The sequence below is a fragment of the Harpia harpyja genome, chromosome 4, assembly GCF_026419915.1.
Source record: "Harpia harpyja isolate bHarHar1 chromosome 4, bHarHar1 primary haplotype, whole genome shotgun sequence".
NCBI lineage: Eukaryota > Metazoa > Chordata > Aves > Accipitriformes > Accipitridae > Harpia > Harpia harpyja.
Genome location: NC_068943.1, coordinates 32,557,366 through 32,578,116, shown reverse-complemented (window position 1 = coordinate 32,578,116; position 20,751 = coordinate 32,557,366). Strand labels below are relative to the sequence as shown.

The 20,751-nt window shown below is 37.9% G+C and overlaps 1 protein-coding gene and 1 long non-coding RNA gene across 6 annotated transcripts in view; both read right to left on the bottom strand.

The window, feature by feature from the left end:
• The window catches only part of FNDC3A (fibronectin type III domain containing 3A), a 126,393-nt gene that overhangs the window by 91,654 nt on the left and 13,988 nt on the right, over positions 1-20,751 (bottom strand). For 4 of the 5 annotated variants that reach the window (XM_052786140.1, XM_052786139.1, XM_052786141.1 and 1 more), the window contains one exon: positions 16,229-16,357. In XM_052786140.1, coding sequence (XP_052642100.1) covers positions 16,229-16,330 — 102 coding nt within the window. In that variant the 5' untranslated portion in view covers positions 16,331-16,357. Of the gene's footprint in view, positions 1-16,228; positions 16,358-20,751 lie in introns of those variants that run through there. The other variant, XM_052786145.1, reaches the window with a different exon arrangement.
• LOC128141440 (uncharacterized) lies at positions 3,614-7,904 on the bottom strand. The gene is made up of 2 exons (XR_008235032.1): positions 7,473-7,904; positions 3,614-6,031 (listed from the first exon to the last, which is right to left on the bottom strand). It is a non-coding gene; the product is annotated as an uncharacterized LOC128141440 (long non-coding RNA).

The window sequence follows — 20,751 nt, the reverse complement described above, 5'->3', positions numbered from 1 at the left end:
TAAAGTTATGAAGAACTACCTAATTGGGGGAAATTTTTGCAGATCAGATTTGAATAAGGTTTATGGAAGTGAGTCTAGCTTATCCTTACCACATAAGGATGACCCTAAGTATTATATATCTTACAGCCACAGTTCAAATAATACCTGTATTTCTAAAAGGACACGACTGACTGAAATACAGTTTCTACCTCTTCTAAGCCAGCACAAACATCGAGAGATTCAATTCAGAGACAGTAAAATTTTGCTTTACAAGCTTGGTATTCACAGCCACATTTTAAAATCTTTTGTAGCAAATAAATTGCTTGCCCAAATAAATGCTTTTATACCTAAAAGCTCCTCTATCTGTAGAAGTTATTAGCTACTAAATATACAACATCATTTAAAATATTTAGTTTTCCTAATACCTATGGGTTTATTTCTAACCAGCAAAGTCTTATCTGAAAGATTGAAACTACCATTTTAGAGTTACTGGGATACAAGGGAAATAAGAGAAATATTTTTTTATTTGCATTAAAGAAAAATCTATAGACATCAAGCTTTCTCTGTCTCTCAAAAATATCTTAGCTCTCAAACACATCCTTCAGTATCAAGGACTATCAGCCCTCTGAAGGGGAAAAGAAAAAGGTTAAGTTTTTTAATCCTGACTGAGGCTAAAGAAACCAAAATACATTAAATACATTGTGTCATGTGTGAAGTTGTGGGATAAGCCCACATGAGAACTGCCACTCTGTTTTCTCCACAGGCTAGCACTGTCTACCGCCACAAAGGCAAGAAAACCAAAGGAACCTGATTGAATTTCAGTGTAAAGGGATATTTGGAATCCTTCCCTCTCCCCAGCCACCCCCGACCCCCCACTGAAGGGGAGAGGAACTGAATGGGTTACTTGATATCTTCCTCTAAAAGAAGTTAGTTACATTTTGTGAAATTAGGTGTTTTTCCAGAGTAAGTGAAATCTGGGACAGATTTTCCAACCAAATGAAAATCCTCTGAATATATGTAACAAGATTGCTAATAGATCTACCACTAAATATATCGTAACAACAAAAAAACCTGCAATCCTTTAGCAACAAAGCCAATTCATAGTCTGGCATACGTATTAAAAAACTGAAAAATGTGGGGAAGTAAGACGGCAAGGAGAAAGTGGGGGGGACGAAAGCTAGGATACGTTACATTAATTTTATCCACTGCTAAAATCATATATAATATGAAGAAGTAAGAGTTTGTTATATTACAGCTGTCGTTAAAGCATATTTAAATGAAATAACGCAGTAAGAGACTGTTCCTGTGCAACAAGAAAGATTACAAATTGGAGCAAAACAGTACTCCTGAAAAACAGAGTTCTGTTTTTCTCTCATTCTGGAATGGTTTTTGGGGGATGTGTGTGGTTTTGGGGGTTGTAGGGTGTTTTGGTTTTTTCTTCCAGTTAAACTTCCTAGAAACCAAGAGGATAAAGTGTTCCAAAACATTTCCCTGGACCTCTGAAACCATAATTTAAAGAGAATCAAATCACAATCCATTTCTACACTAGCAGAAACAATGTTCTTTTCTGAGATGTTTTACTAGGAAAGAGACAAGAGCTTCAGGCTTGGGGTTGGGTTTTTTTGTTTTGTTTCTTATTAATCTGAAAGCATCTATATTTAGCATTACATGGTTATAGGTGCTGAGTCAGTAGCAAATGATTGTCAGCAAAAATCACAAATAATGGAAGACTTTACCAAAATCATATTTCTAAATGCACTAGTAATATACATCAACATAAAAAAGACAACAGTGGTTTGTCTAAAAATACTGCAACTGAAATTAGCTCAGCAGTACTGATGAGAAGTATTTTTACCCAGAAAGGACAAAGGTAAATTCATTTTTGAACATTTTACAAATTTAGGAAAACACTGTAGCTAATGCTTTTGGTCATTCTGACTTCAAAAAATTTTAAAACACTCAACTAAACCCATTAAGAGGGTGGTACAGCCAAGCCCTTTGTAAGATGTACACTGTATCTTTAACAGTCTGTCTGCAACAAGACTAAAAAAAGGGTGTATTTCTGGAAAAGGGTGAATATAATACAACACAACTTCCAGGCAGAGCCACATTTATGCGCTGTCGTTAGGGCAGTATTCAGAACAATTACATTTTCCTCCACTAATAGCTCCAATCAAGATGCTAATTAGTGACATGCTTTATCTCATAACGCATTTCAAAAGCCTTAGCACTTTGACTTACTGTTGCTCGCATCCTTTTATTTCTCTCATTCAACTGGTGCTACCACAGTGACAAAGGATGAAGGCAGATTCAACAGCCACCACTCCGCTGCTCCAATCTATTCCGTTCACTTAATACTGAGGTAATCTTCGGTGATGTGTTGAGCACTGGCCCCCCCCTTCTTTTAACAGGGCACCTTAACCTAAACGCCACGCCGGGGTATCTCCCTTTACCTTCCTCTATAGCTGTGCGTCCACAAAGCATGTGGAGGGAGGATGTGAAAGGTAGGATCAATTAACAATATAGTCAGCAATACCTACCTCAAGCCTTCCTTCCTATCAAATTAGCCAACGTACAGTGAGCTTCCTGCTGTACACGAATGTATCATGTCACCATAGCAACTAAATCAACAAATAGCTGCTGCAGCATCTGCTTCTGGATCATCTAACGTCAGTCAACAGAAGGTTTGGGTTTAAGAGAACAAAGCTTCCAAATATATGCCATTTTATAACTGCATTTTTAATTTAGCCTCCTGATTCCCAGATAGGATATACTAGCTTGGAACGAACCAACTTCTGACTTTATAGTTGAATATAGTTGATGCAGCTCATGACTTCAGTTTGCAAATACGCCAGAAAGGAGGGGACACACACCCACACCACTTTATAAGAGAATAAAAAGATACAGCAAAGAAATAATCAACTGGATTCTATTGCACTCTTTCTTAAATACTGTGTTACTCTATGCTGTGCATTTATTAAGAGGCATGAAAAGAAATAAGTGTATTTCCCAATTTTGTTTTACGATTTACATACATGTCTGCCCTAAATAATACCATAACCAGAAATACCTTTATTAGATATTAAATATTTAAGACATTTCAGATGGCTGACAAAGATGGTTTCCCCTCTATTAGTCTCCACTTAAGAGCTGAACGGAAAACATCCAATATTAGTTTCTGGCAATCTTATATCCCAACAATAGCAGGGACTCACTGGCACACCCTCATCTGCAGAAAGACAGCTACATAGGGCAAAACACACATCCCTCCCTTCTTGTGAGAAATTACTTCAAATACCACATATGCATCATTCCGGTTTAAATCCTAACCCATAGGCAGACAAGATACATGAAACTGCTTAGTAACAATTGGTATCTGGAATGTGACAACATGAGATTACTGATTAAATGTTGCCTGAGGTATAAAAACATTAAAAAATTACTTGGGCAGTAGTGTCTTCAAAGGTAATAAGCAAGTGTACATATACACACACACTTATGTAAAAGGACTCAAACCTACAGCCTACTTATAACAGAAAAAGTAACTTTCCACTATTTTAACTTCAAATCATATTCCTAACATTTGATCAGCATGAAATTTTTTATCAAGTAAAAGCTTTCTAGGCTCAAGGTATCAGTTATATCCAGTATCATTTTATTATTGAAAACACTTTTAGTTTTCAAAGCATCTGTTATTCCATCTATGCAGAGTCTTTTGTTACAAGGAAAATCATTACATCCAGCTTGGCTCCACAGAGCATGGTTCAGTGAGCAGGGAAAACTGGACACAGACTCAAGATGCCCACTCTGTGGTGGCTCCAACGTGCACCTGCTGCGATTCGTGGGTTTGCCACCTCACCCACGCCAGAGTTTCCCTGTTTGTAGGACTAGTACAACAGCGTTTGCATGTCCCTGAAAGCTACTGATCAAAGAACACTGCAAGACTTGAGTGTTGTTATCATTAGCAGCACAGGAATTGCCAGATGGAATCACATCTGTGGTCCAGCTAAGGTGATGTCAGTTACAAATGCAGCACAAGTCATTTTTTCCATTGATCATGTGTTCATATTCTGCTGTTCACATCCTAACAATGCTAATGAGGCTACGAACTACTCTTTTCCACAATCAAGCCCACTACACTTAGAAAACAGATTAAATGGAAAACGGCAAATGTAACAGGTATTACAGACAGCATAAGATTAGTAAATAGGAACAGCTGATATATCAGTAACAAAAGATAAACTAAAATAGTGTCTTAAGCCTTTGGCAATTTAAAACAATTTAAGAATTTCATGGTTGTGAAGAGTGTTACTTCTTAAAGCAATCTTCCATAAGATTCTTCTACCTCCGTCTTCTTTTAGACTTGCTAAAGACTTCCTTCCTCCCTACTTACGTTGGCTAGTAACCGATAAAGAGTTCTGAAAACCTTAGGTTGAGCTCTGTACTATACCATACCAATTCATAGCTGAATAAGCACACATTTCTGTAGTATCTATAAGAAAAGTAACATGAGAAATTTTTTTTTGCCTTAAATTATCTTCTGTTTTTAGTATGAATGACAGAAGAAAGCAGGCTTCTCATCATTATTTATAAGCGTCTTACAGACGTTGATCTTTGTCCAAGTAACACAATGCAATGCTCTTAACACTAAAGTTCTAAAAGCTTCTATTTCCCACCAAATTTATTTGAGCAAATTCCCATTTACAGGTTTCCCACAACTACACAATTCTCTCCCCTAGCATCTGCTAATACTAACTGATAATCTAGAGGGATATAAGTGCTCCATATACGGAGATTAACACTTTCCTAATGAAGAACAGAAAAGATCTGGGTAAGTAAAGGCCATCAACAAATCTTGGTTTTTAGGAGTAGGGAGGAAAGCCATAGAGAATTAAGTAAATGTTACATAGTATGTTGCAGTAACAATTTACATGTTTGGGATTTTGAAAACACAAACACAATCCAAACTACTTCAGCTTACAGAGGTAGTAGCAACACGTCCTGAAGAAAGCGAGAGAAAGAAGCCACCTTTTCAGTGACGTGCTCCTAAGGCCTATGTATATTTTCAGAGGAGAGATAAGCATCTCTGTGTCATTTTTCTAAAAGGCAGCTGACAGATAATAAAAATCAGCAAACATTTCATCTTTAACCACCACTACAAGATACTGTCAGCACCACTGAATGCACTAAGACAACAGAATATACCTAGAAGCAACTGGAAACAAGAAGGTTGGAAAGATGACTAGACTGTTCAGTGGCACTGACATTCAAAAACTATAGATTTCAATAAGCTTTCATTGCTTTTTGTAGAAAGGCAGGTTGGAAAGATCGGAGAATTGGTGATTTATTTATTCTAGCAAATGAATTGATTTTATTTATGAAAAGGTTTTTTAAATTCTTACTGTACTTCCCCCCCCTCCATGTGAAAGATGATTAGCAGAAAGCTGATCACTGGAGGGGGGCAGGGTAGGAAGATTGTTTGGAGCCTTGTTTTGTAAAAATACAAAGTTTTCTGGAAAGAACCAGTAAAAGATAAATGTTAAAATCTGCATCTAATGTCACTGATATATGTTCAAGACTTGTTAGTGTCCACATATAACAGTATCAGTCAGTATATGTTCCATAAGTGTGTCTGTCTCATTCTTTATTATTGAGAAATACTTAAAATTTTCATCTACTTGTTTCCGCTTTGCCTCTTCTCTTTTGCATTCTCAGTTCTCACAGCTTGGCTAAGCAAAGTTTTATTTGTCTCATTTACAGCAAACCCAGTATGTTTCACTAGCATTGACACAGTCTGTGGTTAGTAGATAATACACATAAAATTTGCTACTTAAAATAATCCCACTATTATATCTTTAAATCAGTAAAAACATAAGGGTCACAGAAGTGTTTCAAAGAATCTGGATAATGCAGCAGACAAACATTGTGCTTCAAAGTTTTAAGCTAATCCTTGTTTACAGGGAAGTAGAAGGAAGCAGTGTTAGGGGCAGTCACTGAACTCTGTAACCTTCTGAGGCATCTGGTCCTGGCCAGTGGTTAGACACGTCAATCTCTATAAATACAAATTGGAAGACTTCAATCAGATTATTCTCATTTCACCATGATGTTGTTTGAAGCGCACAGGACTTCAGCTTTACAACACTAAGCAAAACTGGATGAGGGACAGAGCTCATACTGCACAGCAAAGCGGTAGCAGGGGCTAAGCTTTCAGCTAATACTTTGCAGGGTTAGTCCCCTCAGTATGCACTTTTCCTGATCAATCTGCATATTTGCAACAGTCCAAAACAGAATCAGGGAATAAACTTTCATTTAAGCTGTATCTAGATGCATTGAAAGGTAGAAGACTGCCAATTTAATTTTGGAAAACTAAGTAATTTAACAAAGATTGTCTGAAGTGAACATTGCAATTAAAAAAAGCCCAAACCCCCAGCTGCTTAAGTTGCTACTAAATGTTCAGAGAATCAAAAACCTCATTTCTGACTGCCCCCCCCCAAAAACCCCCAAAACCCCAAACCTGAAAGTGCTGTGCTACATGTGGCATTGTTCAAAGCAAGCCAGACACTTTGAAGATTTATTGATCTGATTCACAACAGTTTTTTAGATACTGTATTTAAAATTTAAAAAAAAATAATCTTCTCTTCCTGTGATAACCCTGTCTTCTTCACAACACTTGTGGAATCAAAACACCCTTGCAATTATTTCAACTGAGCATCAAAACTGAAGACACTTTTCAGCTGTACTTCAACTGTATGTACTTTGCAGTTCCCATGCTTTGACTGCAGGCTGCACCAGCAGTTGCTACAAAGTACCCTATGTCAAATAGGTATCATTTGGTGTTTCCCTATGCAAAAAAAAAAAATACTTAAGACTGCCTACTTCCAGGCTCTCTGAATCTGTTGTGAAGATCTTAATGCTGAGAAGAGGGGAAGAATTAGTTTGCTGCTTAGCTCACATTTGAAGCAAGCTGAACAGTTGTGCCACTGTTAGAGAGCTTTGCTAGTATTTTCCTTCCATATAATACCTAGTGATAAATACAAAAAAAGAATCTTACAAACATTATGAAAGCTAGCCAAGATGAACAAAGTGAGGCGGACAGTTAACAGATTTGCTAATGATGACGCAAGTCAATGACACTTCACTTCAAAGGACTTCTTTGTCAGTAATATCTGGACATGTCTGAAAGTGTGTGCAACCAGTTAGGCATTCACGGAGCAACAATATCCAACATTATAAAGTGGTCATGATCAACCTTTGGCCTAACAGCTGAATACATTATTTCAGAAAGGTTATAAAGCTACAATTGATTCCCCCTCTGTAGGCTGAGGCAGAGCCCTTTCAGACCCTGTCCTGACTTCCTTCACCCTTCTGAAGTACAAAAAGAGGACCCAGCAAGCAGGATAGACACTCTATTTCTCTCCCCTACAACCAGCAAGTGCCATGAACAGCAGGTTACTGGTGGAGATCCTCACCAAGCATGCAGCAGCTGAACTCACTCTGGCTGTGCAGTATTCTGTAATTTGTACAGTTGTTTCAAGGGCTGAAGTGGCAGATGGGAGCCGCCTTCCTTTTTTTGAAGTACTCTGCTGAACAACAACTCAAATCAAAATTTGTAATAAATATCCTTTAAAAACAATACCCTTCCTGCAATGCAATTGTAACAATTAAGAGAAAAATATAAATAAGCAAGCTGAAACTGAATTTGGACATTCAGTTTCTCAAGACTTTAGAAGATTTAAGAAACATATAAGCTGTTTGTTTAGAAAGTATATGGACTAGAAGAATTCCCAACATTGCTTCTGACAGCTCAGGTTCCTGTTTGGTGATATAGCTAGTTAAAAGCCCATAATATTTAAGACTGATGGATGTCTCTGTAACATTTCTACCTTAAACAGAGCACAAAAGTAAGTGCCAAAAGAAGAACTGTATTCTGTACTTATTCAAAATAGCATTTCATTTTAAAAAAAATTAGAATGCTAGGAGTTTCAATAGCACTTCTGAAGTAGCCTGTTTTCCCCTGATAAAGTATCCTACACACCCAGCTTTGTGCAAATCTGGGTATCACTGTGTACCAAAACACCGTGTGACAACATGAACCTGAACTGGAAGAGAAATTAAAGGCTACATCCTTAGCTTGATCAGGTTGGAGAGGCTCAGTCAGTACCAGACCAAGGGCTTTGTGGGAAAAGTCTCTACAACCCCAATCCTTTCCCATGTATGTTCTCCTCTACTTCAAAAAGAAAGAGAGAAAAATTAGAGCCAAGGGCCATTTTTACTATGGTGTGTAAACCTGGGTCTATCTCTTCTTGGAGAATGTAATTCTGGCTGCTCTATAAAGTTTATAATTCTGTAACACGCAGAGGGTTAGGTGGACTTTGCCCAGTTATAAATAGAGAAACCTCTCAATCACCAGGGAATAGAACAGACTATTTCAGTTGGAAGGGACCTAATGATGATCTAGTCCAACTGCCTGAGCAATTGAGGGCTGACCAAAACTTAAAGCATGTTAAGGGCATTGTCCAAACATCTGTTAAACACTGACAGGCTTGGGGCATCAACCACCTCTCCAGTAAGCCTGTTCCAGTGTTTGGCCACCCTCTTGGTAAAGAAATGCTTCCCAGGGAAAAAAAACAGGCTTCAGCTAGCAGGGGATGCATTTCAGATTACTTGTTCGCAAAGTGTGTAATTCTCACATATTTTAAGAGTGGAGTTTCTGTAGTTAAAAATATGACTTTGCAAAGCTGTTATGTTTTTGTCACAACTTACAGAGAGATTACAAAGGCTGCCTTCTGAGGAAACGTATGTAAGCAATAAGGGTGACTTCGTAGGTCTTGGACTCTGGCATTCAGGTCCTGGCTTACTCGGCATTAAGTGTCCCATGGCACAGAGAAGGGGAGATAAGGGGACCAAGGAACATGCCCGAGTCCAGGACACTGCTTGGACATAACTGTACCCTTCCAAACCCTACTGATAGAGAAGCACACAGATTCAGGAACTGGGCCCGCTTGCAACAGACTGCAGAGAAGAACTACCTCAATGCTTATAGCTCCAGGCAACTTGCACCTTCTTACCTCATTGAAAAAGAAAAAAAAAAACCCAACAAAAAAAAAGTACAGATCCTTAGTCACCTTCCTAAAACATGAGAGATCATCTTCTGGATGTGCTTATTTCTCCCCATTGACTGTATTAGCAACCCACAGTGACTAACTGACTTTAAATCTGATTTTCACATGTCATCCAATTCTCCCAAACGTCAGTTTCTAAGAGATTCATTCAACAGGGGAAATCTTGCCTCAAGTATCTTGGGAAAAATCTACTGTATCAGAGACCAAAATTAATCTAGGATTCATACCATGCAAATGAAAACAGACATTTTAGAGAGAAAGGAGGATTACTCAGAGAAGTTTTATGAGGGTACTTCATTCCATGAATTTTCATACTGGGTACAAGTAGGAAAGGCTATGAACTACACAGCCTTCACTCTTGTTTCTACATTTATTTTCAGACAGCAAATATTAAAATAAATAGTTGGATGTTAGTATAAATCATGCAACAAATCTGATGTTGCTTTCTGCTAACCAAAAGCAGTATAGTATTCATAGTTAACTATACACCAAAGAATTCTGAATCCTCACTTTCTGCTGAGGACGATGGCTTCTTCTAGGAAATTTAAGGCAAGTTTTCAATACATCTGCAATCAAGGATACAGTTTAAATACATAGGAGAAAATTCTTATTTCTAAGGCCAAAAAAAAAAATCTACACTTAACTAAGATAAAACTTCACTCTTGCTGAACAAAAAATATGGTTAACTCACGATAGAGAAAGGATCCAATAACCTTGAGGCATCAAAACTCAAATCCTTGGTTTTTGGTTTTTTTTTTGTGGTGGTATTTTTTTAAAAATCATAGCCATCAACCAGTTAAAAACTTTTATGGATAAGATTTTTTTGGAATTTCCCATATAAGTTTAATTATGTGTAGCAACCATCACTGGAAAATACAAAGTACTAATCAATCCTGGAAAAAATACATCTTGATAATCAGCTTCTGTAAGCTGGCGCTGTAGCATTACATGCAGAAGAGTTCCAATGGTTCCAGTGAACACAGTTCTGGTGCGCTTCAATGCTACGAAGTCACTGAAGGATGGAATAATAATTGTCAACTAAAACTTTAATGAATCTCCGAAAGGAAAAATTAGATGTATCTGCTAATTCAATAGAGCCAAAGGGGAAGTACAAAAAAATAAACCAAACAAAACCAAAAAACCCAACCAAAAAGAAGATGGAAGCAGCCACGCATGTATTCTGTACTCTATGAAATCAAAACACATAAAAGAAAGGAAAACAGCACAGTATGGAAAGCAGTGAGAACAGTTATAACAGTGTATGCTGTTGAACAACTTTTAACATGGGTATTTTTTTTCTTATAGAGGCAAAGATCATGAAACATATGCAATTCTAGGCTTGATTTTCAGCAGCAAGGCAAAACCAAAGCAAGCTGGAACTTGATAATGTACCATATGCTCTTCAGAAACAGAAGCATCAGAACTAAAACTGAGGAAAAGCATTTAGTAATCTAGTTTACATCTTCACCATTATATTTCTGCTGCAACTTCACATATGTAAACAACCTGAAAGCCAAAAAAGGGGATTCTCAGAATTATTTTATTTGTTTTTATAGCCATCTATTACTCTGCTGACTGAAGACTTCCTCCTATGATAACAGTTTAATAATAACAACTTTAAGATCAGAGGTTTAAATATTTAAGGAAGAAATTCGTTTTGGAAATACTAACTTGTAGATTTGATGCTAAAGATCCATTTCAGTTCAGAGAATTTGCACTTAAACTTACACACAGTGTATATGTATATATATATATACACACACACACACAGAGTGGGATTCTTTGAAAACTCACTAAGCATCTAAACTTCTGAATAAAGTTTGGAGGATAAGCAACCAGCTTCCCAAGCTAGAAGTATTACTTTATCACTATAACTTGCTGAGAAATAAAGCTGACTGAAGGTCAAACACTATGTGTCCCATTCCCCAAAGAAAAAGAAACCGTTAACAGGTATTGCTTGGGCTACTTTGAGAGGGCTATCTACCTTTTTGGTAAAAAATTACACCAAAGTTATATAGGGATGTCTCACTTTTCAACTGTTAGCTTTAGTGTGAAGGTGTGGAGACAGTCCAGAACTCCAGGGCTTCTGCAAATTTGTGTCAGCAATTTACTGATTTGTCTTGAAATAGCACTGGGTGCTGTAGAAACTTTCCAAAACAATTTAACATCAGTTTAATATCAGGAAAACAAAGTGTGTTAAAGAAAGTAGTTTGAACTCTTGCCTCCTCATTTTCCTCTCAATCATGAAATTTACCTCCTCCCACCAAATTGGGACTCACATAATCAAGCACATCCTTCCTGTACAGCCTCAGCAATAATCAGTAAAGCCCCACTGCAGTAGTTACCCTTACATGAAGAACCCTCAAGCGCTTCTGTCCTCATACCATTTTTTCTCAGTGTCACTTGGTTTCTGTCAACTCCCATGGATCTTCTCCATACTTCAACCACAGCCTTACTCACCACCAAGATGTAAGAAGTACATTACCTACTCAGGTTGAACACGGTGATGAGATGGTGCAAAAGCAGTACTTCTGCGCTTAATAGAGAGGGAAGAGCTAACGGGCTTGGCCTTTGCTTTTCCTTTGCACCAGTTTTGTCCTATGAAACTAACAGTAGTCCCTTGTTCTGTGGGAATGAGGCAGTCTCCCACAGCAGCACTGAGTAGCAACATCCACACAGTTTAAGCTCCCCATGTTTTCTGCCTGAACACGCACATTCCTCTAACTTTGTGGATTGTTTTGTTTTAAAACATGGTGGAAAGCTACAGCTTTAACCTGACCAGGCACTTCCACTATTTGAAGCATACGACCTTTCATCTTAACATGTTCAAATATTTGCACTGCTATTTCACATTTAAACTGCTAGCAGAACTTCAAGTATTTGAAACAGATTATCTTGGAAGATAGGAACTGTTCCAGGAAAGTACCAAATGGTCTATATTCATTTGGTAACTCAGTTATGCAGTATATACAACATAAGTCACAATAATTATAACAGTTAATCCTGGTGAGATGCAAGGAGGGGGGAACTGATTAAAAAAAATCCTCACGTTTTACAGCTGAACAAAAACGTGCAAGTTTAGGATACAGTTAACTAGTCTAACATAGGAAATACTGACATATAAACAAAATATTTAAATAAAGAATTTTCTACTAGGTTTTCAATACCTTTTCAGTCAGGACTGACTAAAATCAATTAGGACAGCTACAGTCCAACCTACACTATGAAAACAGAAGAACATATACATTTATTTACACAGACAGAACAGCTCTGAATTTTGATTGTGGGAACACAAGTTCTGTAAACACTACAGATTATGTTATAGATTATGCAATCCAACACCACAATGCTATTATGAAACTGAAGAAGTAGTTTTCATATTTTAAGGAGGTAACCCCTACAGAATGTGTGTACTGTAGCTAAGCAAATAGGAGACTTTCAGAAAAACGAGCAGAAAAATCAAGGCAAAAGTCTCCACACTTCTTGTAGCTTCAAAGTTACAAGGAAAAAAAAAAAAAAGGAATACAATGAACTAATATTCAGGTTAAAATATTTTTCAAAAAAAATAAGAAAAAAGGCTCCGAATTACAATGTTTTGTACTTGAATACACCACACTTCACTTGAAGTGTGCCATATGTGTACCATATAAAACAAACATAACAATTTTAAGACCCTTATAAATAAATAATAGCCTGCCTGACCTTTCTGTGGCCTAAGTCTTAATTGGGCAACCTAGACAGAGTAAGCAATACCTGCAATTCTGGATTTCCCATATTTCAGATATACAAAGTATTTTCTATTTAGCGATGGCTTTTAAATGACCAGATGCAAAAAGGGCTTCCAGTGAAGTTTCCTGCCACTGAACAAATGCATTTGCAGATTCTTCATGAGTCATGTATCACATGCAAAGGACAGAAAACGAAAGTCACAACTTTCACTAGACATTGTGGAACACAGAACACTAGACAACATTGTGGTGTAAGTGCTAGCTATCAAGAAATTAACAAAGAAACTGACTTTATTGATGACCAAGAATCTGCCCAATGCTTTCTGAATATTCTCTTTTTTTAAAAAAAAAATAAACAAACACTACCACTACCAGTTCCACTTTAGACAGTATTCTTAATGAGCTGTTTGGTTTTTGTTTTTTAAATAAACAGCAAGTATGATGTTTTTCCCTTAAGATTAAAAGAGCCCCCTCTCCCCCCCCCCAATTCATTTCTTTGAAGAAATTCTTTGCTTGTTTTCCAGTTTTAATCTTGCTTGGCAGGAGAAAAAGGGACAACATTTTAATGAAAAAGTATCTCCAAAAGAACATTTAAGATCATATCTGACTCAAAATTTTGCAACATTACAGAGTAAGCTTGACAGCACAGCTTGATAGTCTTATTTTTGGGGAAGGCAGAACAAGTAACTCAGGCTCAACTATCTTTGAAAGGTCACAGTGATTAGGGGAGGTTCCCAAGGACTGGAAGAAAGCAAATGTCACTGCAATCTTCAAAAAAGGGCAAGGAGGAAGATCCAGGGAGCTACACGTCGGTCAACATCACCTTCAGCTCTGGGAAGATGAGTGAGCAAATCTTTCTAGAAGCCACTTCCAAACACATTGAAGATAAAAAGGTGACTGGGAGTAGTCAGTATGGATTCACAAAGGGGAAACCACGCCTGACAAACCTGGATGGCCTTCTACAATGAAATTACTAGCTTGATGAATGAGGGGATAGCAGTAGATACTGTTTATCATGACTTTAGCAAGGCTTTTGACACTGTCTTGCATAACATCCTCACACAGAAAATGATGAAGTACAGACAATATAGGCACTGAGGTGGACTGAAAACTGGCTGAACTGCCAGTCTCAAAGGGTTGTGATCAGCAGTGTAAAGTCCAGCAGGAGGCCATTCACCAGTCATCTACCTCAGCGGTTGATACTGGGACAGATAATGGTTACTATCTTCTTTAGAGACCTGATGGGACAGAGTGCACCATCAACAAGTTTGCAAGTGATACAAAGCTGGGACGAGTGGTTGATGCACTAGACGGCTACACTGCCATCCAGAGGGACTTTGACAAACAGAAGAAATGGGCCAGCAGGAACCTCATGAAGTTCAACACAGGGAAATGTGAAGTCCTGTACCTGAAGAACAATAATCCCATGCACCAGTACACACTGGGGCCCGACTGGCTGGAAAGTAGCCTTTCAGAAAATGAATGGTGGACAAGCTGAATGCAAGTCAGCAAGGCACCCTCAAGTCAAAAAAGGCCGACAGCACCCTGGCTTGCACTAGGAAGAGCATTGCCAGCAGGTCAAGGGAGGTGATCCTTCCACCTACCCAGCACTGGTGAGACATCTGGAGTTCAGGGTCCAGTCCTGGGCTCCCCAGTACAAGAAGAACATGGACATACTGGAAAGAGTCCAGCAAAGGGCCACAAAGATTAGGAAGGGACTGGAGCATCTGACTTGTGAGAGAAGGCTGAGAGCTGGGACTGTTCAGCCTGGAGAATAGATGTACCAGGGGAGATCTTTTTACCAGTGTGCCTGAATATCTGAAGGTGGGGGGGAATAAACAAAACCGAGCCAGACTCTTCTCAGCGGTACCCAGTGAAAGGACAAACGGCCATGGGCACAAACTGAAATACAGGAGTCCCGCTAAAATATAAGATATTATCTCACTGTAAGGGTGGGTTGAATATTGGGGAACAGACTGCCAGAGAGGCTGCGGAGTCCCTTATCCTGGGAGATGCACAAAAGCCAACAGGACATGGTCCTGGGTGACCTGCTCTAGTTGACCTTGCTTTGAGTGGGGGAAATCTGGACTGCATTATCTCCAGAGGTCCCTTGCAACCTCAAGGGTTCTGTGATACACCTATAAGAATTTTTACACAACAATAGTAAAAAGAAAGGATATTCACAATTAGGTAAAGAAAAGAAATGCTGGTGGTATGTTTAACTTTGCGTAGGCATGCTTTATTCTTTTTTGTTTGTAAGGCTTTAGAATTTCAAGGCAGAACATGTAAGGAAACAGTAACAGTTCTCCTCTTGCATGTTACAGATTGATTACTACTTCTAAACATCAGTGTTTGAAAGAAGAATTGGAAGAGAAAGCATGTTTGGATAGTGTTTTTTCCCTTTTTCCGGAATGTTCTGTCCACATATTTATTAAAAAAGATTTATCAGCTCTTTCTCTGTATTTAAGCTTCCCCTATATTGTGAACATCTCACTGCAGCCCAAACCTTATCACATGAACTGTTGCAATCCATTCTCCAGTCTCATATTGGAGCTCTTGTCTGTGTTTTTACCCTACAAATTAATTCCTCTTTATGATAAATAATTATTTTCTTCTGCATAAAGATCAAACATGGGAACAGCAGACTCTAAGGGACTTCCCTAGACCATCAAGTTCAGTCTCTTGCTATCACAGGCAGATATCTCTCAACGTATTCAGATACCTCAAACCATTTTTCACACCTTTTCTCCCATTGGAAGGTGGTCGAGAACTGTGCTTATCTAGGGGTTAAAATATTCATCCTAGGTTAAAGATATGGAGAATGTATGTTTTTGCCAACACTTTTTCCTCACTGGAGCTGACCTTTCTCAAGTGTTCTGAAGCCACAATCATAAGGTTTTTTTTAAACCAGCCAAGGTGATAGAAAAGAAAATTGAAGAAGTGTCCAGGCAGACACTAACATACAAAAGCAAATCTCACCATTCAGGATACCCAGTTGAAAGCAAGTGTCAGTCTAGAAGCCATAGAGTTGTTAGCAAGTGTTGTGCTTGAGCCAGTAAGCTCTACCACAGGGGAAGGTTTATTAACCTTAACAAGGTCACGTGGTAATGTAAATATATAGCTTCCAAATTAAGACTCGAGCATGGCTAGACAATTTGGCAGCTGTTTGGTCCCATCCTTCTATGAAGATGTTCTTTCACGAGACTGGTTTTCTGTTTCATACTTCTTACAAATCTCTTCTCTGCACCAGTTAGTTCTACCTTCACCTCAATCTCTAAAACATATGCATGACCAAAGCTGCACAAAAATATTCCAAATGAAGGATTACTATCTTTTACAGTGTCAATATGTCAATGATGCTGTTGGAAGAAAAAAAAAAAGATACTGAAGTTTCCTTACCTGTTGTGCTCCATCCCCACTAACAATAGGGGAAGTTAGAAGAGGGATTTCACTACTTATAATCGAAGTGGTATCCAGTAACGGTGGATGTTCTGCCATCATTGATGGTACACTAATTCACAAGATCACCTGCAAAGAAAAATTACTCAAATGGTTAAACTATATAAATATTTCTAAATAATTGCCCTTAAAAAACAGCCTCACTTAAAAAAAGTTATTAAATTAGACACCTCTGGAAAGTATGTTTCCACAACATTCCAGCAGTCATGTAAACTTGAAGATGCTTTTTGCCAGCTAGTATAAGCCTTATTTATACAGAGGGTGGTTTAGACCCCCTCTAGCGGCTGAACCTTAGGAGAAGATACATCACAACCTTGGAGCTAACAAACCTGAATCTTTTAACTTCAATTATAACCCAAGATTTTGTCTAGGTTTGACTGGCACTGCTGACAAAATGCGTACGGGGGGGAAGCAGTTGCCTTAGAACTTACATATATAGTGTTCTTGTTCTTATGAAACTGGTAAAAACCTGAGATCTACAAACAGGGACACTGTTTCTTTTTTCTTTTTTTAATCACCAACCCACTTTTTTCTACTATTATAATGAACAAGACACTTATTTTAGGAACAACTAGTTACTAGAGAAATGTCCAAGTGAGACACAAATGAATAAAAATAAAACAAACTTCTGCACAACCTGACATTTTTTTTACTTTTAAATGTATGACATCCAGAAGTAAAGCTGTGTCATTTTGATAACCAGTGGCTCTTTAATGGCTTTACCAGCAGCTAAAACTTGGGGGGGTTGGGGGGGAAGAAGAGGTAATGCCTGCACACAAAATTATAATCCTCATAACCATGCTACAAAAAAGCCCTCGCTAGCACACACTGTAAAGTTACATGAAATCTGATGACAAGAAAAAAGCCACACAGGCAAGAGGTCCATGAAAGCAATGATCCACTTCAACCCTGATGAGTGTCAAGTAACAGCATAACAGAAAGCAGGATTCAGCTGAGCGTTCCTTTCAATTACATTAACAAGTCATAAGTAATGTGTTTTATGGTGTTTTGCATGTAAGTGCTATACAAAGACTGGATGGAAGAATTAAGAGCAGAAAAGCTGAAGATTACCATTTTTCCATGCTAGAAATACGAATTGCAAGTCTAACAAGCTGCTTTTGAAATTATTTTGTATTTCATTTTGTTAAAAAACAAAACAAAACATTAAGTTATACTGGTTTAGTGTATTGGTCTTAACTCTATCCCAGCTAAACTCAGTATACTTAGCTTTTGAAATAAAAAAAGAATTAGATCAACAAGAATTGAGAAATTGATATTTCTTAACAAAACAGAAAGACAGATGGAAAGAATTCACTAGAGGCGAGTGGTACGTTCACAATTCCCACAAGTTAATCACATTTTGTATCTGAAAACAGTGCTTAACATCAAACAGACAAAGATTAAGCTGAGAATAAGCTTGTATAGTATTTCTGAAGGAGAACTGCCTCTCTTAGCCAGTACTTACAGTAGCCTGGTGAAAATAAGTAGGTACAGTTTTAAAGTTACACAGCCCAACAGTCAGTAACATTACAGGTTTTTAAAGTTTTGCCTTGTTATCATCTGGCTAATGAAACTCTCTACAAACACTACTAAACTTCTAACACAGATATACTGCCTGCTTATAAACAGAGATGCCTACTGGTTATAGCATGTAAATTACTTTAAATGGAGAGATACCCAATACAATTCAAGGAGTGATAAAGTCAGTTTAATGATACTGACTTTGGTACCAAATTCTGGAGATCGTATTTGGTTAACTTAAAGAGCTATTGTTCTCTAAAACAATCTCCATCCCACCCAGCTGACTGCTTTTACTTGTTTGCCCCTCTAAGGCAGATGTTGTACATCTGCTGTGGGTTGAAATCTGTAGTACAGCACTGTCAGTACAAGAAGACTCATGCAGAACAAAGACTTCACATTTTCTAGAGAATGCATTAACAAAGCACTATAAGCCTCTCATACAGCTGTACATATACAGTATGATTTAGCTACTCCCATACTGAAGGTTGTCCTACTATAAAACTATGAACTTGGAAAAAAAAGCATTCTGAAATTAGTTTAGAGGTTTCATTTACTTTCCTGGTATACTCTGCAAAATTAAAGTTGGGGGAATAAAAATCCCTCTAGGTTAAAAGACTTTGAAACCTAACTGTGATTACCTAAGAATTCAATACCACTTATGCCATCATTTATACCTGCTCAGCCAGACTAATTAGTCTCTCAAGCAGTGAGGACAGAGTTTTATAATCCTACCTTACTTTAAAAGCTTTCCCACTCATCAAAAAATCCTCCAGGCTACAGTCAGTCCCCACCACTTCTGCAGGTGGCAGAGGGCTGATGAAAGTTACTTGGATCATCTTTCAAGCTAGCAAGTTTGATGATAACCTTCCCAAGATATTATCCAATGACCGTTTAATGTAAAATGAATGCACAGCCTGGAAGCAGAGGTTAGAATCAAGGCATCCCTCCTCCCTCAGTAGCTACAACCAGGCTTGTTCTTGTGACATCTCTTGATCTTACAGCTCCAAATATTTTCTGGTCCTATCTAAAGGGTCACAGACAAAAAGGTAATTCCAGTACTTCAACCTATAACAAAACAGACTCCCCCGAGTAAGCTGGCTTGAATTTCCTCAGGTTTAAGTTGAATCCAGCTTGTTATTCCATGCTAACGGAAGCCACCATGCTAATGACTAGTTTCTTATATAAAAAAAAGCACTAATCTCCTTTATCACACACAATGACTTTTGACTGAATTCATAAGTTATGATGCACTCAGTGCTATCACCATTTATTAGGCATAAATCAAAACATGTCTATCAAACTGGACACCAGTGAGAATTAAGCATAACCCAAACTGACTCAAATATGACTGTCATGACAACATGTTCAGCCCTTCCAAGACAGGAGCAGCTCTGGACATACCTAACCTTAGTCTCAGGTTCATTCATTCATTCTCTCACACAGGTGTTTAATGATTCGATTTGTACAAAAGTTAGCTTCCCACAGGCACCTGAGTGCTTAAGTGGGTAGTCCACCTTTTGCACACAGCCTTCAGTGCCTTAAGTGGGACACAGCTAAATTCCACATCTGGATCCAACTGTTTGATTTATTCTGGGGCCAAAGCACACTGCTCATCAATAAACCCTGACAGGAGGTACTAGGTATAGTGTTATTCCTGACACTCTCTACAACAATAATAAAAGTGCTACCTGTCAGACTGTGTAATCAATCTAGGGAAAAAAATAAATCAATGCTTTCTGGACAATACAATATTAGATTTCTCTCCAATGCCACTGAACTAGTCTTGAAGACTAAAGGTTTAAACTTCACTCCAATGTGGGTCTATGCTACACGTATCATTAAAAGCCTTTTACCTATCAGCAGTCAAGAGGAAGCAATCTGTACAAGTCAGTGCGTGTAACCTGGTCAGACATAAGATGTGGGATGTCCACCAGTTGCAAGTGCCTTTTCTTTTTAGCTATGAGGACAAGTAAAGACAGATAGGAATTTGAAAAGGGAGAAGTACTGTGTGGCAGAAGAAGTCAGATAAAATAGAGAAAAGGTTGGCATCAAAATAAGCAGAAATGCTCAATAAGCATCTTGGAAATAAATGCCATTATATCACATTTGATACAAAGATATCAAATGGGCACAGACAGAGCTTTTACATCAGCAAACCCAGACAGCTTGCATTCAAGACTTCTAGAAGAAGAGATCTACCTAGATATTCAAAAAAGACTTGCAAATAACTTAAGTCATGGGAAAGTCTCAGAGGTCTGGAAGAAGACTAGAAGTCTTGCACTAAATACTCAATTGTAAAAGGGCAAATGGGACAATCTAGGCCTATTAGCAAACAGCGATCTGAGACCAAATAAAAGTGAATAGTCAACACTGGATGTTATTTGTAAAGAATTAAAAGACAAGTATGATCAATGGAAAAAAAGCTTATCCAATTAACTTGACGAGAATCTTCTGGTGATGGATATTGCTGATAAAGGTACCAATAAGAGAACTGGAAAAACAATCTTAAACCTTATTTGGCATTACACAACATTTCTCTTCAACAAAAACACAGAACAGATATTACATGGATTACAACTGGACAGACAGTCCTTGAATATTAACAGTAAATACAGAGTTGTTGAGCATGTGAGTTTCCACTAGGAAGGGAAGGTATCAGTTCTTGGCTTCTCATTACAGAACATGTTTTTAACTCAGCTCTCAGGAGGAAAAAAAAAAAATAAATAAAAAAAGAAAAAAAGGAAGTCAGAAGGAAGTCTGGAAATGACAAACCATGACAGAGATAAGAGATCGAGTCATTTTACTCCACTAAAATGGCATGAATAGCTTAAAAAGCTAGGCATAACAAAAGGTTTTAATACATAACGGTAAAGCTATTCTTTCTAAACCAAAAAAGAGTGAACTCAATCCTGTGAAGGGTTGATTCTGAAAAGGATAGAATA